The 25,872-nt window shown below is 37.5% G+C and overlaps 1 protein-coding gene across 2 annotated transcripts in view; it reads right to left on the bottom strand.

The window, feature by feature from the left end:
• The window catches only part of SMOC2 (SPARC related modular calcium binding 2), a 138,883-nt gene that overhangs the window by 89,407 nt on the left and 23,604 nt on the right, over positions 1-25,872 (bottom strand). For both annotated transcript variants that reach the window (XM_039379561.1, XM_039379562.1), the window contains exon 2: positions 6,521-6,692. In XM_039379561.1, the coding sequence (XP_039235495.1) occupies positions 6,521-6,692 (172 nt within the window). The remainder of the gene's footprint in view (positions 1-6,520; positions 6,693-25,872) is intronic.

The raw sequence follows: 25,872 nt of genomic DNA, 5'->3' as shown, positions 1-25,872 counted from the left end.
GAATGCTGTGCTGGATTTCCTCTTGGCACACTATTTCTCTCAGTTTTCTCTCAGTCACATTTGGAGAGATACAGTCTGACTAGAACTGAATCAAATGCTTGCAAGAGAAACTAAAGTTACAGCTTTCTGATTTTTTGCATACCAAAGGCTACACCACACTTTCTGAGCAGAGCAGAGCAGAGATTTGCTAATAGCTTAGAGAAGTCTAATATGAGCCAGCTTACTAATTCTTTTACTGAAAGTCTGAGAAGGCTTGCAACTGTTGGTGGTTCCTAATCTTCAGTGCAGTATTGTTTTTTTAGCACTTTCTACTTCACTTCTTTTAAGAAGTTCCTTTTTATGTTATCTGAAACTGAAATGGAAAATACATGAGCAGAAATCAAAATTTCACAAAACAAAACAAAAAGATTCCTTTCTTACAATTGCAGTAGTGCATATTTGATTCTAACAAGCTACATTTTTTGTGCCCAAGAATGTTCTTATATACCTTACTTCTGTCCTTACTTCTTATATGCCTTACTTAGCAAATTGTGCTCGGTGAAATATTATCCAGAAAAATTGAGTATTTTCAATTCCACTTGCTTTCAGAGAAACATAAATTTTAACTTTATTCACTGAGTTGTTGAATATTTTGTTTCTCAACAATTTTAGTACAGTAGCTTGATGTGTATGTAACAGCTTGACACACAATTTAAATGAAGACTCAAAACCAAAATGATATTGGAGCTGACAAGTGTTTCTCTCATGATTGCCAGCATCACAGTCTGGAAACTTGCAGTCTTCATGCATACTAAACACAGTGTCTACAGTGAGAAAATATGCCTGAAAAATGAGGAGACAGCTCCTAGATAAAAGTATTTTAAGACAAAAATCTGCCCTATAATCAATTTCCTCCCATATGGTTTATTTAAAAAAAAAAAAAAAAACAACCCCAAAGCCAGTAGCACTTCTCAGTACATTCTCTTTTCAATACTTTTTTCTCCAAAATAATGAAAAAAACTGCATGACTCTTTTTTTTTTCCTCATAAACTATGAGAACAAAAAGAAAAGGGAGAGGAGAAAAAGGAGAGGTGAGAAGATATGAAGACATGTTCTGCTTTCAATCTGCAGACTGCGCAAGGTCTCAGTGTGTTCAGGATTATGTTTTAGAATGACACCTTGGCCCAGTCCAACTGTCACTCATTTCAGCTGGAAAAAGAACTAAACCTACTCATTACATTTTTCTCTCTCCAGACGAAACATCCTGGGAGCATATTCTACCTCCTAAACACAACCCATAAGGCTGCCTTCCAGACAGCAAGTGTGCTGGCCAAGACAATGTCCCTGCCCACACACTGAGCTAAGGGACATTCTCAGGTACTGCAAGCAAATGCCAAGCTCACACCTGGCTGGCTCACAGGTAAACCTGAGCTGGATGGCAGACTCCATGGGAATACTAGATAAGGTGTGCACTCGGAAGCCATGTCCAGAATTTACAACCCAGTTCTTTAGCTAAAAGGCAACAATAATGTTTCCCCAAATTATGCTTGGATTCATGAATTATGGGACCAAGCTTAATTTGTGAGCTCAAAACAACTACTGCCCAGCAACGCCTCCTTTCTCTTCACAAAAGGAAAATCGTATCAGCGTGTTTGTCCAAGGACAGAAAGGTACCCTAATTCAGATAATTTCAATTTGTTTAAGCATGTTCTTAATCCATTCATCAAATCATTGTACCCATAATTCAAATGGGTTAAACTTCTCACTATTTCTGAAAGTCCTACTTTAAAGAAACAAATGCTGAGAATTTTTTTCTTTTAGGAAAACAAATAGTAAAATACCTATTTTATGAGAAATCTCACTCAAATTTTGATGTGTTTCAGTTCTTTATGTGAACTGTGAGATTGTAGATAGTACCTTTCATTATGATAGCCCATAAAAGTACAGCATTTTTAAACAGTGAGGCTCTTTAACATACTATAAATGAATTAAACTACACATGAGCTATCTGAGGTTTCCAATGCAGAAAGGGGATCTACATAGTTATAGAATAACAATGACACTACTCTGTATGATGGCTTTCCTTAGTGTACTCACAAAGCAGTAAGTCACTGTTGGGGCCACCTCTGCAAATACTGAATACATACTCTGAGTGTCAGCCAGGCTAAATTCCAAACCCCTCAGAAATTAAATATCCCTGTGTAAAGCTCCTACATTGTCATTTTCAGTTGAAGCATTCTCTCTTTTTCTTTTGTATAGATAATGCAAAATTTTCATAACAATAGAAAATTCCTACAGTGATATAAGCAAATTTTACAGAGTTATTTTGAACAGTTAACAGAGGGGAAAAAATCCCAAATCCTTGTACAAATGCACAATGAAAAAGACCAAACTACTTGTTTCAAGTAGTCTTATCTATAGCAATTTGTGACATATTCAGTTTTATTTTGTAAAATAAAGAAGCAGATCTTCACTTAACAATGCCTTTCCCCTGCCTGCTAGGGAAGACGATTTTAGCAAATGTTTTGTCCATTCCAGTTTCAATACAAGCACAGCCTTTTGGAGTAATCCATACTATGTTCCAAATCATGTAAAATCCCCCCAGCTACTGGCCCTACAGAAGAACATATTGATGGGCAACACTTCCTACTCATAAGGGCCAACTGCATCATTTGGGGTTTTTTTGTAGACATGACACTTCTGCATGGTTAGTCCTATTTTCAAGACTAAGGAACTTCAAGATGTACTTTTTGCATGCACTAACAAAGAATATCAAAGGATCTATTCTATAGGTTACAAAGCCTTCCTTTTGTGACATTCAGAGCTCTCCAGTCCCATCCTCACCAGCTGTAGTGGTAGGAATAAGGATGAGTGCTAAAGGACTCTTCCCTGAGTTTATATTACTCACAGGAATATAAACTCAGCATGCATCAGGAGAGTCCAGTAAAGAGTACCTAGGCTCAGTTCTCAGGCTGAACAGTCTGAAGTCCCTGAAAGAAGGCACCTCTGTGCACCTCTGTCTGCTGGTAACAGTCCTTCATCCATCCTTTTGCTGAGCCAGACAGATACAGTCCTCGGGAAAGCGCTACCTGGCCAGGTCTCAAAGCGCAACAGTGAGCACTCTACCACCTTACATGTGTGGGTGCTTCTACTGTGTTCTTGCACTGTTTAATTAATTTGTTAGACATAGTGCCTGTGTTTTTATGAGCAGTTTAATAGCAATCATATTGCTTTTCCACTTCTTGTATGTTTTGTTTCCTTGGCTATGCTGGTCCAGATTTGGACTGTGAAGCATTTGTGTGTGCATGTAGTTGATCCCCATCACAGGTGATATTTTCACAGTCCACCTAACACAAATAGTATTTCTCAGCTGTCAACATACATTTATTTTTTAGATTCATAATCTTGTTGCACAGTAAACGTCTGTGTCGAGCAAGTGGCAAAACTCCAGAACTTCACAGTTAAATTTTTTTTGGAAAAGTATCCAAAAATGTGTATAGTCATCTACAGTGTACACAGATTTTTTGAGACCTTGGAAACTGCAAAAGCAAGCTAGAAATTTTATAAGATTTTAACTTCTTATAGCATTTCCAAGCTTACCAATGGATTCCAGCATTGCCTGGAAGTGGAGTTAAAAAAATAAATTACTAAACTAATGTCTGCAGAAAAAAACACTATCAGAACAGTCTATTTTGATGCTTTTTTGTCAAAGGTGAGTTTTTCAGAACTGAGTGGAAGGTTTCACAGTTCATTCATTTTCAGGTTTGTTTAAACTGTTTTGATCTCTGCTATAGACATCAGGAACTAAAACAGAAGTGCAAGGGGAAAAATGGTTTAAATGCTACCAGTTTATTGTGATCTTTTAAGGTCTAGGATGTTAAAATTGTTTCCTTTGCAATGCTGAAGAATTACCTGGGCTGAGCACTGTTACTGTGAATGAAACTTGAATTAGAGGGGAAAGCAAGCACACATAAAGCAAACTATCTCTTTGTGATTTTGGTGTTTAAGTAATCAAAACCAAACAGATGAGAAAAATGTTAAGAACAGGTGAGAAAGAGGAGAAAGAGTCAATCTAAATTTGGCTTTCTAGGGAAAAAAGAAACAGAGAAAGCAGACACCAGTCTGGTGCCTGTTCAAACTTCCTTATGGATATAAAAACAAACCACAGTTCTGTATATATAAACAAGAAATGATGGACTCAAAATTATTCCAAAAGGTTGTCAACATAAACTGTCAAGGTCTTTAGATTTCTTTTGAATAGACTGAACTAAACAAAGAGCTAGACACCATATTTTCAACTACTTAAAATGGAACCTGGAAATATTTAATTTTCAGAGAAGATTTTTGTGAGCTTAATGATGATTCTTACCTCAAAAGAAGAAAGGAGGAGACAGATACAGATTTAAGACTGCCTTTTCTGAACCATACCGGATGAATATCAGACACCGATTTAAAGTTATGAGACCTATACCAGGAATAATCTCTTTTCTCCCTTCAGAACTTACTCATGCAACCGTGTGTTTCTTTCCCTTTTTCCTGCACTAGTAACCTTGAAATCTGCTTCAAAACCAATGCTTTATTGGGGACTTAGGGTGGGTGTCTGTTTTTTTAGGGGGACAGATGAACACTTCCAGCAGGATCTGCTTCCATTCCAACATGGAATGAAAGCAAATTCTGAAACCTTGAAAGTTGTTCTGAAATGAAATCATCACTTTTTGGTTAGCTCTACTAAAACAGCCCTCTGCTTTTTCATCAAGCATCACCTGCAACAACAAATTTCCCCACTCAAATGTAACTGGCTCAAAAGAGGTCTTAATCTGAGGATTTAGCTCTTTCAGAATCTTTGATGAGACTATCAGAAGTAGCTCTAGTAATGCTAAAACTGAAACTGCAGCTTGGCCAACAAATCATCTTTCTCTTCTCTAAAACTTGTTTTTACAGCTTGAAATACTTTTGATGATTGCAGCCATGGGTAGGAATAAAGATATTGGTCACTTCGAAATTTAAGACTGCTTTGACTGAATAAGAAATACCATGAAAATGTAGAATTGAAAGAAAACCAGTCTCTTGCTGATATTGACCAAGTATGTTATTGGCAAATATGTGTCTATTACCATGCAAAGGAAAAATATTTAAACATTAGGGTGATGTTTGTATTAATTTAATTGTAAGATTAAAAATATTTGATTGAGGAGAACACAATGAGTATTTGCTATTAACAATGCACTGCCTATGGTGTCTAATTCAAGTTCTACAATTGTACTGGCCCTCTATTCATTAATAATAAACAGCAAAAGAGCAGTTCTCCAAATTGCAGTTACTGACTGCAGAAAAATTTGACTGTACCACTGAGGACACATTTAGTAGAGCAATTCACATCTTTATGAAAAAAAAAATCTTGCAGATGATATTTTCAATATGGTATAAAAAAATAAAGAAAAACTCTCAAAACTAATTTCCATAAAGATGTATAATGCTCTAATGTATAAAATGAACAAATACAAAGTGCACAATAATTCTCTCTGTCATTCATGAGTGTAATAAAAGCTTTGGCTCAGGTAGCTTCATTATGTTATCCTTGTTCACCAAAGTAAATAGATCCATCAGGTAATACAATGGTTTACTATGAAAGGGCTGAAGAATGAGGATACTATTTCATCTAGGCAGAAGATGAGACAGAATGTCTCTTTGAAGCAGTCTTGATGCTTCAGAGGTTTTCTGGAGCTAATGGAGAGAGATGATGTGGAAAATTGCCTCCTACAGGTTGAATTGGTGTGGTCTCTGGGGTTTTCCTCCCCCCAGCCCCCACGTCCACACCCTGCCCCTCTCTTTAGACAGAGAGAAAGGGAAAGTAAATCTTTATGATCACTGCTATTATTACATTTTAGAAAGAAGATCATTGTGGTGGGAATCACCTTACACTTCAGTAAGGAAATGCATTCTCTAGCACCACGCTATTCTAAAAGTGAAATGATTTGACAACGGATATTTTGTAGGTTTGCATGTCATACAATTTCTCTAAACAGAGATCAGAAGTAAAAGAATGGATGATAGGAATGTAGGAATGGCCTGTGAGAGCTCTATGTATTACAAAGCTTTTTTTTCTCCTTCTTTTAATTGAAATCCCCTCACCACCACCCCCGTCTAAAAGATTGTAGTTTGGAAATGCAAGACTTAATTTGACTATCTCTAACTCAAAATACCAAAGTGCCGAAACCTTGCAAGATAACAATCTTAAGAGTTTCTCTGAGCTTGCTGGTAATATGGTCCTTCAGAACAAGGACCTAACCATGAAGTTTCCTTAACAGTAACTTACTGTAGTATAAATGGGTGTGGGCGTCATAATTTTGATGAAGACTCAAGATTAATTTATCTTTACATAGCGTAGTGTTATAGAAATAACAGGGTGGATTTCAACCTACTTGTTTTAGAAAAATCTTCAAGTCCAACACTCCTAGTCTTCAATACACAGATATTTCCAAAAACAATTTTAGTGTCTATTATTTTTCATTATGATCAAGAGAAACTTTGATTTCCTCACCTTTGCAATTGCCTCGGTAGGCTATTTCCAGCTGAGGATCTTTGCATTTTGCTCGTTGAAATTCACACCGGGACAGAAAAGTTCTTCCATCAGATGCACAGAGTGATTTCTGAGGGGAACCTGCGCAGTCCAGGCTGCATTCTCTGTCTTTATCTTGGTCCACTCTCAAAAACTAGAAAAATAAAAAATTAATGCTGTAGGAATGCTATTCCCATGTGAAAACTGTTCTGTGATTTCCTTCCCCAGGGAAGACACAAATATTACCCAAAACTGAAAAGAAAGCTCTGCCTTTTTAGTCTATTCAAATGCTAGCTGATTCATTATATCTGGGGTTGTTCAGTTGCTGCTTTGAAATGGCAGTTACTGCAACATTTCCATAACATACATGAAATGCAGTATCACAATTAGGAAGTCTCTGAATCTCCTTCAATCAGTATTAAGCTCAAAACAACAACAACAAAAATGGTTATGGCAGAAACATTCTTCGTAACAAAAATGAGACAGCAATGGAAACTTGTCTACTTTATTAGATATGTATTAACTATTCTACAATAAAAACCTAAAAAGTCTGTTCTAAGACTCAAATAAGATTTAACATAAATATTCTCATTGTGAATTTCAATGCTCCTCTTTTTAGTTCTGCCTCAAAGCCACATTGAACCCAGCCTAACTGTTCATTTCTCCACCCCCAAGACTGCAGACAAGGCTTGTGAGTTTGGTATCATCCTTGGCACCGTGAAAAGCAGGAGCTCCTCACCCTGAAATATGCTACCAGAAGAACTAATTGGTTCTGATGCCATTATGTGCCAGCCAAACACAAAGACAGACAAAAGCAAAGATAGTACTTTATCTTCTGAGCTCTTGAAAAGCAGGGATTAGGAAGAAGGTGAACTCAAGCAAGTCCTCAGATGAATTTCTCTATCCTTTTGCTTTTTCTGAACAAGTATGACATATAGCTACCAGGAGGCAATCATTCTCCTGAGCCTTAAAAGGTGCCCAAGAAAAGGTCTTCATCTAGCTTAAGCACTGTTTTCATTGGTGCTACTTTATCATCATAAACCTCAGATACAGAAAATTTTGAACTTCAGATAAGAAACTAAGACAAGTAGGTGGAAAATTTCAAGAAAAAAAAAAAAAGAGGACAAAGAGCAGTAACTGGGCTAAAAAAATAGTAAAAAAAATTGCTATGTAGTTTTCCTGAATTTTATTACACACAAAAAGTGTATAATGAGAGTTATAAATCTCCATACTCTTCATACTTAAGCCATGGTCTATTTGCATTTCCTATCACTTAACATGAGAAAATACAGATGTCTTTCTGGAGAGCATGCCCCAAATGGAGAGATTATCTCAAAGGTATCCCCTTAAAATAATAGTCATTCTGGATTTTTACCAGAATTTTTATATTTTAGTGGTACACTAAGATAAAAAAGGAAGCTTCCTTTTCCCAATGTTTTTGAGCAACTTTTCATTTTTAAGAATAATTAGCTTCAGAAGCAAATTACTCACAAATTACACACAAACCCCAAATCTTTCTTCACGGAATTTAGCTACAGAGTTCCAGAAGTGAAGGATAGATGCTCCTTCTCCCCATATTTTGGTGTTATTTTGCAGATCCTTCTTGCTGACAGAAATTAATAATTAGCTGAGCAGCACGGGAGAAAAACTAAAGTCATCTTCCTTTACCCACAAAATGAGCAACAGTAAAGACAGGCACCCATGACTCTCAACAACCTACAAATCATGTTGGTCTCCAGGGCCTGCGTGGGTGCCCTTATGAGCTGCAGTGTAGGAGTCCTGGTGAGATCCTCCAAGCCTCTTGTTCTTGCCTGGGAGGCATCTGGAGGACTCCAGGTTTAGGCCTAGTTAGGACTACAAAAAGGACTTTTCAACGAAAAAAGGACCACATGGGGCCCCTGGCAGAAAAATTGGATCCAGTCCTCTGCTTTGCCTTGGATTTCCTCAGTGGATTTGGTGATGGTAAGTCAAGTGATCTCCCTCTTTCTGTTTTATGAAGTCAGGATCTGAATAGAGCCTTTCTGTATGTATACGACTACCCCTCTGTAGCGGCTAGGCACTTTGCCACCCTTAATTTATCCTCAGCAACATCCCTGTTGAGCAGAGAATTATTTTTCAAAAGCACAGGAAGGCTTTGTGACCCACAGAAAATCATGTAGTAGACCGGGGAACCAAACTCAGGCGGCAGAAAAAAAATCACATACCACAACAGCCTAGTCTCTGTAGCATTTTTCTCCCAGAGTTTCCTCATCTGTTCTGTTTTGAGCTGCTGCAGGAGTTAAGATGGATATGTCTGATCATGGTGGACAAACCACAGTAACACACTGGACAGAAAATCCCCTTAATCATCTGAGGAACAAAGTCCACTCCCTTGAGAGCATGATAGTTCACAGATAAAGCTATATTTTAAAGGGCATTTATCCAAAGAGTTTTATTTAAGTATTTTATTATTTCAAAGCCTTAGAGGAGATTAGGGCAAATTATGGGTTCAAGGATAATCAAGCAACCTGGAAAAGCAGAAGATGAAGACATACCCGGGAGACAAAACCACTTGAATAACTTGCTGGTTAGCCAAACCTCACTGGAGAATTTGGGTTATCCATTTAAACAATTTCCATCAACCTAATGTAACTGTGGGATTTAAGAGCAGGAAGGACAAAAAGGCAAGCAACTGTGAGCAACGCTAACATGCAAGAGAGACTAGCAAATGTACTTAGAAAAAGAAACAGATAGAAAGTACGTGATTGACACTTGAAAATTGCTTCTTATCATCTTTACTACAGCAGTATAAGATGATAAAAGTGCAAATCAGTATTGCTTGCACACATAACCAAAGGAATCAACAAATACATCAAAACTAATGCTGAAACAAGCAAGGGCTATGAAATTTCTCATGAGATTTGCTATTTGTTTAAACAGGAACAAGCAGAGTCAGTGACAGAAAAACTGGGATCATACTGATGGACATCTTAGAGCTGTAGTTTCCAGTGAAAATACTCCCTTAGATCAAAACAGGACAGTTTAGAGAGAAAGATGGTTCAGTACAGACCAGAAAGTGACTCACCTTCAATACTGGCTCACCTAATTCTGTCTTTGAATTCATTTAACAAATAAATCTGTTATGGTACAAACGTGATTCACTGAAAGACAAGCTTAAAGAAGCATTTCTGTTGAATGCTGGTAGCAACTGAAATTAAGCCAACAATAGCCGACCAAGGTGAAACTATTTTGAATTAGAAGTACAAACTGGACAATTATGGTTAAATCCTATTAAAAAGCAAACCACTTTAACAGAGGTGTGTTTTTGCTCTAATAACACAGAAACCAGCCTAGTCCAGTTTCAAAAGATTGGTTTCAACTACAAATTATACCACAGAGCAACAGGAATGACTCCTTAACTCTAGTTGCTTTAACTTATCGTCTGCTTTACGTTTTAATAACATTTATTTTAGCCTTTCCAAAGCACTATACTTGACAATACACAACTTCCAAAGGGCTTCCTATTCTCTACTTGGCAGTGCTTTATATTCTTATGTAGTATTTCTGAGAAGAATGAAAATGGGACCATATCAGAAAAATTTTTGATTATTTAGTTTACCTCATTAATAAAACCAAAATAATTAGATATGTGTACCCACTTGACAGGTATAAGCATTGATGAAATATTATTTACTTTCATATGTGTCAGGTATCATGGAATCTCAGTATTTTCCTTCAGTGTCTCACTCCCCAAAGACTCAATACTGGTTGAAACGTGCCTCCCTGTATCACCAATGGTCCCAGTGATCTTTCATCCCTCTGTTACTGAAGTTCAGAATATGAAGTAGTGGATACCTGAAACCTTGCTTAAAGTGGAGGAAAACATTTATGCTCCATTTTTGCTTTGTCTTCTGCTTGGTTTATCTTTCAGCTTTGTTTTTATCACTGGTCCCACATCTGGGCTGTGGACAGCTTATTTCTTCAACCACAAGCAACGTGTTGCAGTCAATGAGCAAGTTTTTCCAGTACCTCAAGAGTAGATATTTGATCATTTTCTTACTGTGATATAAACTATTTACCAAGATAATATGCATATATAAGTTTATTCACTGCTATGGCATAACACTTATCTCCTCTTTACCTTACACTATCCGCTTTTATGCAGGGATTCGGTGTCATTCCCTCTGGTCTACATCCTGCAGCTACATCATTGCTAGGACAGAAAAGGTCTTCAGATAAACCTGAGACATATGCACATTTGTGCACTGGAAATGCACAACTCTATGAACCCACACTGTGTAGTGCAGAGAAACTCTTCTTCCACCTAAGCAGATCAGAGTGTACTGAAAGAAAAAAGGTGTTTGGCTAGAGAGCCAAAAACTGGATACATCTACAGGTTAAACCGCCAGTCAAAGAAAGAAGAAGAGTCAAGACCAGTCTTACAGTCTGGTCATGGGGAGCATTGGAATACTCTCTCCATTTGAAGAAAAGCTGATGACAGATGCACTTAGGTTGAGGGGGTAGAGATTAGTTATTGAATCTGGCTCAAAGCCTTTAAAGCAGTAATGTTCTATTCTACATTTCACAATATAATGCACAGCTGTGGATTGTCTTTGGTCAGAGGCTACTGTCTGATTAATCTGAGCAAGGTAGGGCAGTGTTCCCCAACTTCTTTTTTTTTAATATTATTTTTTTAATATTATTTTTTTTAATTCAGGCCAGCTTGTCTCTAATTCTTGCAGTTCTTTAGAGATATCCTTAATACAAACAGGCTGCACACAAAGCATAACTCATAACTATGCTAAACCTATTTTTCTTTGCCCTAAACTAAGTTCTCTTACTAAAGCTAAAGACCAAGAAACTGCTTTTTCTGTCTGTGGATAGAAACTCCATCCTCTTCTGTGGGACCAGTTTCAAGTCTGTACACTAGGAAGAAGACAGACCTTAAGGTTCATGGATTTGGACAGTTCTTCAGAGGTTTTCAACCTTTCTTCAATTCATAGACTCCTTCAATTTTCCTTAACCTATATACTCTCTACTGACGCTAGGTATTTAAGCACAGTGACAACAGGTTTTTAATTTGTTACTTTTTGTGGACCCCTTATATATGGAGAGTGTCCCTCTGATGAAGTTAAAACTACTGTTTCAGAATATAAAATGAAATTCAAGACTGCTTGCAAAACAGGAGACTAACACTTCATCTTGGAGTGCTGAAGGCCAAAAAGGCCTGAAAAATAAGCAGAAGAGAAAAGATGGATGTTAGACATCACTGTTTGGCTCTGAAAAGCCTAGTGAAGACTACAGCTTTGAAAGGCAATTTCTTTATTCTGCATCTGGTTACTGTGAGCTGTTGAATACAACAGTCTGACTTCCCTGCTGCTGGCATGGGAGGTCTGCGAACAAACTATGGAGCAGTGTGTTCTGAAGTGGCTCTGTGCTAAGAGCTTTTTGTTGTTGAAAAATGTACTGATTTATAACGATTTATGTAGCCATGCTTTTTCTGTCTGAGAGCAGTTTGAAAGGCAGATGTGGAAACCTCCAAGCTAGGAATATTTTGTTCCCTCCAGGTTTATCTACAATGGGAAAATGAGTTAGACAATAATAATACATATGTATGTGTGTATATATATATATGTATATATGTATATATATACACATACCACTGTGTATATATATATCCACACATGTAGGCTCTAATATGCAAAGTCATATTCCCATGTGTATTTCAAACAAAGGCAATGATGTTTAAATATCCACAAGTCTGCCTTAGAGAGCACCCAAATCAGCTAGTCTTGTCTTGGTTAGTCTGCTTCATTAAAACACCACTAATTTTTTCAATTATTTCATCACTCTTCTCCCTAGGAATGAAGTAGAAGGTGGTCCTGATGAGTCCCTTCAAACCCAGCATATTCTGATTTCAAGGTACATTTACAGAACAAACTCCACTCTCATCCCAATGCCATGGGAAAGCATTCAGCCCTAGCACTGAATGGTATGGAAAACCTAAGTTCTCCTTATCCTTGTTGTTATTTACAACAGTACCAGCAGATACCTTCAAAATGACAACTCTGTATAACTGCTGTATTTAACCTATCTTTAACAGATTAGGTCATCTTGTGCTGTCCCACTGAAGCAAAACAGTCCTTCATGACTGTTTCATGACAAACTCAGACCTGCCTACTTCAAATTGGGACTTCCTTCTTTTTACAGACATACAAGACATCACCATTAAGGTTAAGCTTCCTTAAGTACCTTCTGAGACACTGTTTTATTGAAAAGGACCCTGTTAAACCTTTGAACAGACATCCACCACCACCACCTTTGCCTCATTATATTTCATGTAACTTTTCATGTGTAACTTACGATATCAGACCTCTTTCCCTATAAACTTTAACAAGGATGGTTGAAATCAACAACTAGAGTATGCAGTTTCACTAAGTGGGAAGGTGGGGTTTGAGTTTGTTGTTCCTGATGTAGTGGTGTTTTTTATTTTTTTTAATCACTAATGGATCAGTACTCAAAGTCAGCTTCTAGTTACCTACCTATCAATTAGAACAGTGTTGTGCTTTACTTAGTGCCCTAGAGTGCCGCAGAGCTTTTGGAGCCTCACTGCCAAAACTACAGTCTCCTCTTGTTATGACCAGCACAGAAAATTATTAAACAGAGTTGTGCTTTGATTGATATGTTTTGCTTTGGCATGTTATTTTTTAAATGTTTATTGCTTTAACAGGTGTTTTTTTAAGTGACCTCTACTTTGCTGTATTGATGGAGGGATGGAGAAGAATGAATGCCAGCACATCCATCATTTCTTTTTACTGCTGCTTCACAAATTACTAAAAAAGGCAAAACTTCTAAGTTGTTCAGCCATGTAAACTAGGAAGGACTGAGCTAAGATTGAAGCAAACTGTGACACATGTTCTTTCTTGCTCTAACAAAAGGATGGACATCAATTTATTACGTGTGAATGCCAGAAAATGCTACAAGAACAAGCAGTCAAAATCTACTGTTTTTTCTCTCCTTTTGTCTTAAAAAGAAACTTAAAGGTAGTGCATCCTATCTCTTGAAGGGCTATTCCCTTGAGTAGCTCAATTCTAGGATCTGGTTCCATCTCTACTGAGGTAAATACACAGACAGCAATAGAAGCAGGTTTGGGTCCTATTTAGTAGCACTCAGCCCTGGTGAATTACCCTTTCAGAAGAACCTTTCACTGATTCATTTGACTGCTTCTACAATATAGTCTTTGCAAGCACAAAGCACTCACTTGAAATGAGTCATGTCAGAAGCTGCAATGTCTGAGCATTGGAAAAAATGTATGAACAACTTGTTGGCATTGACCCCATATAACTAAAAATAAAGTAATAGTCTTAATTTTCAAAACATGACAAAGACCATCAGTGACACTAAAACACCCTTTATCTGACTACATTCATTCCCCTCGAAGATGAGGGCTCCTCCATATTTCATGCAATTGCTTATTTTTGCAAACAGAGCCTAGTGTGGTCACAGTAGATGAAAACAGCCAACATATTTAATACTGTAGATATTCAGGAGTAATAAAAGTGCACCACAGGGCAAATAGACTGCATTTTTTTTTCTTTCAAAAGAACAGTTTATCTGATTTTTCAGGGATTAAAAAAAAAATCTTCATGTGATATTTATTATAATAATTTTGAACTCCGGGTTAACATAAAAAGCTGGTTTCTTTCATTTTACAACATCAAAAATGTTAAACGGTATCTAAACTAAGGGTATGCATTGCCTGAAAATTGAACTGTAGATTGGGATGGAAAACATGAGAGTCTTAGTACAGTGCTGAAAGCAACAAGGTGTGCACCACTGCTAACTAGACAGATCTCAGCCATTTTATTTTGTCAGTGTCCAGTGACATTACTTCTCTTGGTTTTAGAGTATTACCAGCAAAGTACAGTGGTTCAGCAGAGTCAAACACCTACAGATATACACACTTTTGGTTACCAGGAACAAGACAAACTTGCATAAATTTAAATTGAAACTCAAATTGAAAAGGTTTCTAATCTGAAGGTATTCTGCTCTGCATGTACTGCAGTCCACTAGTTGCTAAGTGTGTCATGAGTCCAGTGTTCTGCATTTTTCCCAAGTCACTGGTAACTTTATGCCCTTCATTCTTGTGGTATTGTTATTCATAATCTTTTCTTTGGCGGGTTGCTGTCATTTATAGTGTTTCTTCTCAGTTGCCAGAAGTCACACAGGGAGAAAATAAACAGAGAAACAGTGGGATGCATTGTCTATGTATTGAATTATCCCCTAGTTTACTTAAGCTTTTCATAAGTACTGACCCATCTTTCTGACCCGTCTACAAGTGGACTAGCACAACCATCTTGTTAGCTAGTTTCCTTACACACAGCTAATCTGTCTGGTTGGTGTCTTTTATAACCTCAGCTACAATTTGGGAAAATAGACATATTTACTTTTTAATGTAGTTCAGAGACTGCTTATTTGAAAAATACTTTGGCTTCCAAAATGTTGAAAAACTATTTTAAAATGCAAATAAAATCTAAATCAGATCAACATTTCTATATTTCAGAGGTTTATTTTAGGATTAAAGGATATCAGCACACACCCTTTAAAGTGTCTGAGGTAGCTTAAAACAGTAAAACTAAAGGCAATGATCTATAACTCAAAACAAGAAGCATTAGGTTGAACTTCTGCAACAAAGGCCAGAAACCTCCTCAACCAGCATATATGAGCTTCTGAATATGAGCTTCTAGATGGTCTGAAACCGTCATCTCCAGGGTAAAATTCCTATCCTTGGAATCGTGAAAGGGGGACCTCCTTTCCAGCTCACCTCTGATCTCCCACCACCACCTGCTGAAGCAGCTACCAGCTCTCCACACCAGTCCAGCTGCACTGGGGGATGTCAAAAAGAAAACTTCATAAGAACCACTTACCTCAGTGAAAAGGAAATAGTTTATTAAAGGAATAGGGGGACCCCCTCAAAAGCTAAAGTTAAACAGTACTGGACGTTGTGTTGCAGACTTCTAGGGTACAATCTCCCTTTGTGGGGGACAGAAAGGTTCAGCTAAACAGGCTGAGTTTCTGTGCAACTCTATTTAATGCCTATCACGATTGGCAAGCAACTGGCCACCCTCCATATGGCTTGCTGCCTTCTCTTCCTAGGGAACTAAAGAACACAGAGGGCATCTCAAATGACGAAGACACAGTATGAGACAATATCACAACAGAGTATTTCTTTTTAGAATTTAAATCAAGTAAGCAACTGATTCACGCAGTGCAGAAACTCGATAAGACATCAAAGGTCTAATCCCCAAGCCATAAAGCTAACTTGCTGACAATAACTACAGAGCTCTAACTCTCTTACATTTATCACTGCCATCAGTTCCTTCAGAACAAAGTATTTGGGAAGGAAGGCAGGCAGCTGAGTCTGGGAGGCAGATTTTGCTCTTGTGAAACTGTTGATCTTAAAACAACATGTTGCTAGCTTTAAATACTGTCATCTTTAAAAAGAGGAATCATGCTAAAAGCAAAAAGTTAAATAGTACACATTTGGAATATATAAGGGTTTAACAAGCTAGTCTAATGAGAAAAAACCACTTTCCATAGGGACATAAGAACTGGTAAGTGGTTTTCTCAAACCACTGGCAGTTCTATTTCCTCCCAAATTTGGGGTTTTATGGAACTCTTGTATGTTTGTTTGTATGTTGAGCAAAAACAGTTTTCCTTTAATTTAAACCATTGTTTTCCAAGGGAAAAAAAGCCATTAGGAAGCCATTTAATTCTAATTATTATGAGGACTTTTTCAAAACAAAAAACCCTTGAATCTGAAAAAAATTCTGTGTTTATCTAGTAGTGGATAGAAGGGGTCAACAAACCATGATCCAAACCAGACAATTTACAAGAATAAAACAGAATTTTTCCAAGTTCTGTGTCACATTTTAAGTGGCCTCTTCTTTCTTTGTAGCAGAACACATATTCCTTGCTGTTCTTTGCCTTCCACACCAGCTGGCTTTTAAATATGTCCTAAAAGATTACCCAGCCCAAGTTTTACTGACATGGGAGGAAGAAAAGAAATTGTGAAGCTATTTTACAAAAAGTTTGATCTTTTCTCCCTGTCCACTGCTTCACAGAGAGGAAGAAGAATATATTCCACAGCAGATGCATTTTTATCTCCCTTTGTGTTGTTGCCTGAAGAAAAAGAACATTCGGTGACCGGATTGAGGGCAATTGTCATTCCCCACCCCTCTTTGTAGGGAGAGTCTGGCCAGCAACCTAAGGAGAATTACAAGCTGCCCACCACAGTCTACTGATGCTCTCTGTGGACAGTGCTTGACCACATTAAAAAACAATCTGGATAAGTATGACAAATGTCAGTGCAAATATGTTCAGTCACGAATATGGCTTGGAATAGACAAACAAGGGTATTTTTCAGACACCTCGGCAAATGTAACTCACTGTTTAACTGTTCAGAAAACAGGAGAGCAAAAGTTTTATGCGAATTCAGTGTGCCCATATTTAGTACTGGAGAGGCCTTCTTCACTTTAAGATGTAGGCTTGGGGACATAAAAAATCTGTCCCGTATCAGACCTAGAACAGATTGCCTTTGATACCTGGACTAAGTTATCCTTCCGTCATTGCACGGTCTGTCACTTGACCTGCTGGATGTCATCCACTAGGCTTGTATCCCTAGTCACCTCTTACAGCACCTGAGGGCCAGGCCTCTCTGTTAATTAAAGTTCCCTGAAGTCCATCACTACTGCAGTCTACACCACAGCTCCACCCACAATGTATTCAGAGCAGCGTTATTAGCTGACTGACACATCTGTCATAGGTTTATTATCACTGGCCAGGACTCAGGTTCACAGGTAGGAAAGTATGTTATGCTGTGAAGCCATTGGACAGGAAGAGGTGCCAAAGTACCACAGAGTGCTGATGCAAACAACTCCAAATACTCTGTGGCATTTTCCCATTATGAAAACAACCCATAGAAACTGGCTACACCTTTAAATAATTCTTTTGGATTCACATGTTTTAGAAAGTTAAAAGTCTAAGTCCTCTGCAGCTGCAGTTGATACCCAAATATATGTTCTCCTCACAACTTGCCATTAAAAGAGAGAAATTCTACTAGCATCAATTTACAGACAGTGAATTTAGTCACAGAGATGTGGTGGCTTGTTCAGTCACAGAGGAAGTCTGTGGCAACGCTGGGAATTAAACACAGGACTCCAGAAACTCATTCCTGTTTTTTTAACCACATATGTCATCCTTCCAAATGTTCCTTCCTACATAAGATTTAGTCATGGCTGAAATAGGCCCAATTCATTAACAAAGCAAGAACCCAGCAAGAGAAACGGTATGAATCCTTCAAAACTGGTATGTGGATTTTCCTGTTAAAAACATTTGAGGATGTTTTGTAAACTAAATTATGACCTTTTTTGTTTCCATTAAAAAAAAAATCTTCACTGAAGGTCATTTTTAATGCAATCTAGGATGATGTTCCAAAGAAAAAGCATGGGTTGAGCTGTCTTGGCTCAGCACATTATTAGTTCTCCCGACAGCATGGTACTGATTGATTTTTTAGCTCTTTCAGGGCAAGTCCTGAATTCAAGGTACTCACGCAGTTCTCCTCCACTTCTGAGCCTAGAAGAGTAGAGGAGAACAATAATACATTCAGTTGTAAGAGGTATATAACTGCAATGTTCCTTTTCAAAATAGCCATGTCTTCCTTCAAGGCAATATTTGTAGTCAGGACACTACTCTTTCTACCTGCAATGAACTGACTGAATCACAGACTTTGTAAAGCATTTCCTAAACCACAAATGATAAATGAAATAAGAGCAAAACATTAAATAAATGCCAAAGTCACAAAATCAGGCTCTAAATGAGGCCACAAACTTGACTTTCACTTTAGTTCACTTGGGCTTATTTATTGCGGAGCATTGATTACTTGTATTTTCGATGTCAGCTTAGCATAGTGTTTTATTTAGTTATGGGATTTTTAGCTTTAGGAGCACCTCAGTTTCCAGATACTTCTTTACGTAGCTGTCAGACATATGGAAACAATGACATCACTGTTAATATATCCATGAAAACACAGAATAGATATGATACATTAATATTTCTACAGCAAACCAACACTGTTAAGGCAGAGGTGTATTTTTCAAGGTTTATCTAAACATTTTTCCTTACCACTAATTTTTTAAAAGCTGTACCGTAATGTTTCTCCACAGCAATATTTCAACCAAGTTGCAAACTTACCGGAGAAAAATAGAAAATATTCCAACCAAGGATATGTTTCTTAACAAGGTTTCCATACCTTAACACTTCAATCTTTTTTGCTCACAGTTGGAAAAGCAGAAACAATTAGCACGACAAGGAGCTGATATCATGATTCATCTGCTGCACACCATGCTTTTAATATCACAACAGCTATTAGATAATCAAAATAAATGACAGTGGAAAGTCTTGACACAGAATAGGCAAGATGTACGTCTGTTAGCTGCTCTTAAAGGAATGAAGCTGTAAATTGACTAAATTCTTTGCTCTCCTTGCACTAAAAGTTTTATTAAGGAAACTGGACTCTGCTTGAAGTTGAAAATGTTTTGTTTCTGTAAAATATTGTTGAACCACAAGAGGATCCAAGCTAACTAAATATGGAGCAAGACATGTTTTTGTATACCAGCCCAAAATACCCTGTTACTGATTCATTGGTAACTTATGACTGGTTTGGATATAATCTTAACCAACCATCATTGGTTTTGGGAGGTGAAATGACATGAGTCAACTGTAATTAATATGATAAAGAACAGCTCACTCTTATTGCTTAAGTTAGTCCAGTCAAAGCTTTGCTCCTTGCAACAATGTTCCAGTCCCAGCCTTTCAGAAAAGGCAAATCCAAAGAGCAAGTTCCATTTATCACACAATTTCTTTCTCCCTAGCTCAAAAGCATAATAGTCTTGTACAGATGGAAGTGAAACATAATATCACATTTTCATGTGCACAGAACACCCAAAGAAACAATAGACAAATGCAGTATTTTTTCATATGGTAGATGTGTTGCATACATAGCTTCTTAAATTGTTGCTTCCCATTACTAAACATTCTTCTTTCTTCCCATTCCTAAATCTAAAAATCATGTCAACCAAGAGATATTCTGAGATCTCTCAGCACAGCTGACATAACCCTGAACAAGAACCCAACAAAGATCTTGTTCTTTGGCAATAGTAATGTCACACACAAAAAATATTAAGAGAAGCACTGGAAGTGACAGAAACTATTTAAAAAGAGAAAAAATGGTATGAATAAATTTAACCAGTAAATTTTAAGACTATATCTAACAATTCCTGTAGAAGTAGTACAGACAAATGTCAGGTTTTAAGATGAATCTTGAACTCCAGATAAAGTAGGGGATGATCTGGTACGGACAACAGAAGGGAGATGGAGTCCAGAAGTTACCTACTGTTAAGCATATATAAAATTGCAGTAGACAGAGAGTGAGTAGTAAGTCTGGGGAAAACTCGATTCTCAGTAACAAAGATTATGCCTTTACACTTAAACTTGGTCTGCCTCAGTTGTCAGTGGGAGAGAATATACACTGTTCTCTAACTATAAAGGTGTCTAGCTTTAAAGTTTTGGGGTTGTACAAGTTTCCCTAATCACCATGTAGGTTGACTTTTACCTTTGAGTTTTTCCTAGTTCTGTTCTCCTTTTGTTTACACGTAATGTATAAGCTGAACATTTTATATAAAGTTGTGTTCTGGCACAGCTTAAATGGATTGTTAGCTTGAATATTATAGAATCCTAGAATGTCCTGAGTTGGAAGAAAGACACAAGATCATCAAGTCCAGCTCCTGGCCCTGTACAGGACTATCCCCAAGAGTCACACCATGTGCCTGAGAGTGTTGTCCAAACGCTCCCGTAACTTACAGCAGGCTTGATGCTGTGACCACTTCCCTGGGAAGCCTGTCCCATCCACCCTCTGGGTGAAGAACCTTTTTCAAATATCCAACCTAAAGCTCCCTAACACAACTTCAGGCCATTCCCTCGAGTTCTGTCACTGGTCACCACAGGGAAGAGATCAGTGCGTGCCTCTCTTCTTCCCCTCCTGAGGAAGTTGTAGACTGTTATGAGGTCTCTCCTCAAATCTCCTCTTCTCCAGGCTTGAACAGACCAAGTGACTTCAGATGCTCCTTGCGTGGCTTCCCCTCTAGGCCCTTCACCATCTTCACAGCCCTCCTTTGGACACTTTCTGACACCTTTTTATCCTTCTTATATTGTGGTGTCAATCCACCTCTGATAAATCATTCATGATGTATTGTGAATATCAAAAAAAGAGTGCTAAAACAGACTTGGGTTTTCTATGATGTATGTTTGAGCTGCTTTTAAGAGGTTGAAAGAACAACCGACAACTGTTACAAAATTCACCTATGCTCTCAAAAGGCTTTACCTAATCACGTATTTTTGTACACAAAAATAAGATCCTCACTGTTCATTCAAGGATTCACACAGTTTGCAAGCTTTGAAATACTGCTATTCTCAAGGGGAGGCAGTCTATTATTACTCATCTTTGCCTGCTTCAAAGTTACAAACTTGAGTGGCAACTTAAAAGAAAGTGTCAGGATCTGTATGTTCCTTAGCCAAGACCCAGTACTTCGCTGAAGAAGAACTTGTAGATCTAATCATCTTCCTGCACTCTAATTTATTATTTGCCCAAAGTACCAGTTTCTTCTGTCTGATAGAATATGCAATGCGATATTTTATGGAACTCATTGTTTTCTCTCTTGCTCCCTTAGTGGATTATATTTTCGTGCTAAGCATTACTGAACTGGTAACTGCATGGATCTTACCCTTGATTGACCCTGGTTTATATTGTTCTTGGCTAGAAGAAGCAAGAATGAACAACCCCCAATGAGAAGTCTGACCATCTTCCTCCAGGGGGATTGCAGCTGTGGAGAGACCACATGTCATCTTTGGAAAATAAAAATCCGTAAGGCAGCTTTTCCTTGCTGGTATAATACGATACGAGTCAGACCACTTTCACTAGCACAGGTAAGTCACATCCCCTCCTTTGATGAAACAGAAAAATAGCAATTGCGTCCAAATAAAGCTACAGGTAAAGGAATGGTAATTTATTTTCATGCAATGTGAATCTAAAAACAAAGATTAGATTAAGCAAGTCAGGAAATCTACAGGGAAACACTCAACAAGAGGATTTTTCACCAATGCTTCCCTGAGTTCCTATCTCTGGCCAGGACAAGAAATACCACATGAACAGCCACAGTTTAATCCGAAATTGGATATGCACGCAAGAATAATGAAGATGGAGGGATAGGGAATGACAGGCACAAAAACACAGGACTTTTGCAAGCCCTGTCCAACCTAAAGAAAAGCTTGGGTTTCTTTACAGCTCAAGTTCGGTTGAAACCTTTATGTAATTCAATAGGGAAAACTGGAGTGAAAATCAAGACTTGATCCAGCTCTTATATTCTCTTCACCTCAAACGCTTGTATAATGTTGGTTCCAAATAGCTGATGAGTGACAGCCTTAAAGATGAGAGGCAAAAAGCACAATTGCAAATCTAGTGATCTGACAGGATGCAGCAGGACATGGCTATAAAACATGTGAAGAGAATGGATTGGTTGTAGCAGAGCCTGGAAGAAACCAGTGAGGTGGGAGAAAGACAGCAAGGAGGATGCAGGAATGGCACTGAGCACTACCTGAAAAAAAAGGTCTCAAGTGTCCATTGTAGAGAGCGGCCATTCCAACCCATTTGTGTTTTGTGTTTGCTAGCCCATCTGCATTGTGCTCTTGCACATGCAAAGACTTGTAGACAGTTTCTTCCCAAAGTTGATGCAATAAATACATGTAATTTCTATATTAGTAGCACAGAGACATATCATACAAACGGCACAGACCTTTCGTTACACATCATCTACTGGCACCAGTTTCACTGACTTTAGCAAAGTTACTCCTGATTTACATCTGTGTAAAAATAAGTCCAATGTGCTCAAGCAAATACTCTACACAGCTGGGAGAGTTTAGAAACATGAAATAGATGTTTGTAACACCATGTGATTAAAGAAAAACCCAAACCACAGAGTTTAGAACTGAATCCAAATCCTCCTCAAGTTTGGTGTGTTTTAGATCCAAGATTTTGATTCGGACTCTTGTCTATATAAATTGTAGCAATTCCTAATTTGCTGTAATTTTAGCTAATATATCACGCCAAATACATCAGCACCTACTTTGGATTTTAAAGGCTTTGTGGCAATTGGTAAATTAAGTTGTGGAACATGAACAGTAATGAGTACTGGTCTAAAACAGAAACATAGAAAATAAACATTAACAGGCAAGTGCCAACTTGATGTTCCATTGAAATTATAAATTCCACTGACCATAACTCAGATGTGAACATTAATTTACTGTATCAATAAATATCTGATCATTAGAAGAACTCACTTCAAGTTAAGCTGTAGGGACACTTATGAGACAACCCAACAATTTCCAGCATGAAAAATTTTTTTATGGTTCCAAAACCAGTTTTTGCTTGAAGTTATATCTCTGTTTCTATGAAGATTACCCATCAACCTCAGCTGTTTCCTTGCTCAGATATTTGTAGGGGGTATTGAACTCTTTTTAATGTCGTTAGCAGCAGTAATCCCATTAGGACAAGTCATTGAAAGTTTATATATTAGAAAGCAGAACTCACCCAGTCTGAATATTTTTGCAAGGCAAGAAAACTTTATAGGGAGTAATAAACAAAAAAAATACCTTTCTTATTCAAGAGATCTGCCTTAACTTCCAGCAAAGGCAAAGAACAAATAACTTGAAGCTAAAGTTAGAAAAATTGAAAAAACACAAACTACTTTTATTTGTAAAAGCTGAATCTTATTTATCAGATGGATTTACATACTCTTCAGTATGAATGAAAATAGGAGTGGCCCATCTATGAATATGTTCACGCTTAATACTTACTTCCCTAATAGCCTAATTTTTGTGAATTTGGAAGTGTTCATTTTTTAAATGTATATACTGAAAATGGTTGTATAAGAAGTAATTAACCCAGTAATAAAATTAAATCATCTTCCCACTCTTGAGAATCAGTACGCAAGCAAAAATATGTTAACTATGAGTCAGTTGTGGGAAAAAGGTTTCTTTCCTAGAGCCTAGGCCAGTAATTTCAAGTTTGAGAAAGTGTTTTCAAATGAAGTTAAAGGTCTACTGACTACAGCCACAGATGTTTTCTCTCAGAGGTGGTATATGCTGCCAACCAAGTTGACAATTCAGAAATATTGGGAATATGCAGAATAAGCCTTCATTTTCCTTTTCACTCTAAGTTATGACGACCCAGTAATTTGAAGTTTTCAAAGTACTATAGTCAGACAGCTTGAGATTCTCTTCTTTATCAGGCCGTACTGAAGAACAAAAATCCAAAACTGAAATTCTATGCCAGATGTTAGTACTTATCATTACTAGATGCCACCCTTATTCTCAACACAACTTTTTCACAACTAATCAGTATTTTATCTTTTCCCAATGTCAGAATACCCTGCCTACTTGCTTCCACTCAACTGCTTTCACTGTTTCCATAGATTTTGCTTCGATAACAAAAGGAACAAGTGTCTGGGGGTACAACAGCAACTTTCAAAGCAGATCTCTAGCCATATGCCAGCCAGAAAAACAGAATCACTTACAAGAACATGAGCTGATTTTGTCAGCCCCATCTGAACCATCAGATAAGACAAAACTATGTATTTTGGTTAAAAACAAGTAGTGATATACCTATTACAGTCATCTAAGCACAAAGCATGAAATGTGTAAACAGAAGTGTGGTTTCTTGAGTCTCCACATCAACAGTGACACCATTCATCAAAAGAAAGTTACCAAAGCTGTACTTGTTTCCAAACATCCATAAATTAACTCCACTGCCTCGGAGTGATCCATATTGCAACACCTGTCACAGCTTCTGTAGCAACAAACTCAATGCAAGTCCCCTTATGTGCATATCTTCATTCTTATCTGCCTGTTCAGAATTAGCTTACATGTGAAATCAGAAGTTTGTTGGTAGTTTTGTGGGATTGGGCATTGTTTCTTTTCTTTATACAAACAATATGCCCCACTACAGCCGCCTTTTTGAGTATCTCAGAAAAACTCTAAGCCTGGAAAAATTTAGAAATAAAACTATTTCAGTTAAAGGGTATCCGAGTCAAGGTCACATTGCCAATGTAGTGCATGAGAAATTTGCCTTACTATTGGTCATACTGTGATTCTTATGTTAAATACAAGAAAAACATACAAAGTTAGATTTATAGAAACAAATTATATTATTTCACTGACAGTATGCTGAGATTCAGTCCCAGTAAAGAATATATGGCAACAAGGACGGGGGTAAAGTTCAGTAAACAGAATTATTAGTATCTTTCTTCAATCTTGTAGCTAGAAAGTAGGAAGCAACTTTTTTTCCATTAGACAGGAGTGGGAAAATTCACCTATATTTGATCCACAGCAGCAAGTGACACTTATAGCTTAATTAAAAGGTTCAGGTCAATACTGAAATAAGTGGGAAAATGTCAACTGTTTCCAAAAATACCAAGTGATCCTCTGTCAGCCCAGCTGTCCCTTTGTCAGCCCAGCTATATCTTAAGAGAATATACACAGACAAAATACAGGCTTCAGGAAGTAGTTGATTTTGATTTTTCTGATCTCTGACTGCTTGAAATTTTCCTTCTACATTTAAGGGTGATAAGCATTCATTATGAAAACCCAAGCATGTCTGCAAACATTCTTCTCTCTGACACAGACAGGAGACTCAACTGCTTTTGTGTGAATAAAGCTACAGTGACGAGTTCACACACTAACGGTAACTGGCTGAATGAAAATTTCTGTGGTCTTTTATTGTGACTCAGAGGACCAGGGAAATGGAGTCCCAGTTATGTCTGTGTCTGATGGGTACAAAACAATTTTTCCACACTGCCATTGTGCCATCTGCAAAAACACAACTGAGAAGTGGAATAGTCCGTGTGTGTTACCCATGTGAGCAGAGAAGAGTTTTATACACCACAGCTACCAGTTATACTTGGAAGACCCAACTCTATCTAAATATTTTTTTGACTATTTGTCAATAAACAAGATAACTTGTGCAAGTAAAATGTTTTAATACAGTTGAAATTATTTTTCCAAGTAACTGACTAATTTCATCTTGTCTTTTAATTTTGGTTTTGGACTCTGTAAGAAGTGACTGTAAACTACTATCAGCATACACAGCTATGTCTTTTTCTTGCAAGTTATACAATTTAGATTAGCTGTACTTAAAATGCTTGAGTCCAGAGCATTTTTTCCTCTAATTATTATTTTCCTCTAGT

Source organism: Pipra filicauda, unplaced genomic scaffold (genome assembly GCF_003945595.2).
Source record: "Pipra filicauda isolate LSUMZ 115617 unplaced genomic scaffold, ASM394559v2 scaffold16_size7369187_pilon, whole genome shotgun sequence".
Lineage (NCBI taxonomy): Eukaryota > Metazoa > Chordata > Aves > Passeriformes > Pipridae > Pipra > Pipra filicauda.
Note: the sequence above shows the minus strand (reverse complement) of the source record. Positions and strands in the feature narration are given on the sequence as shown.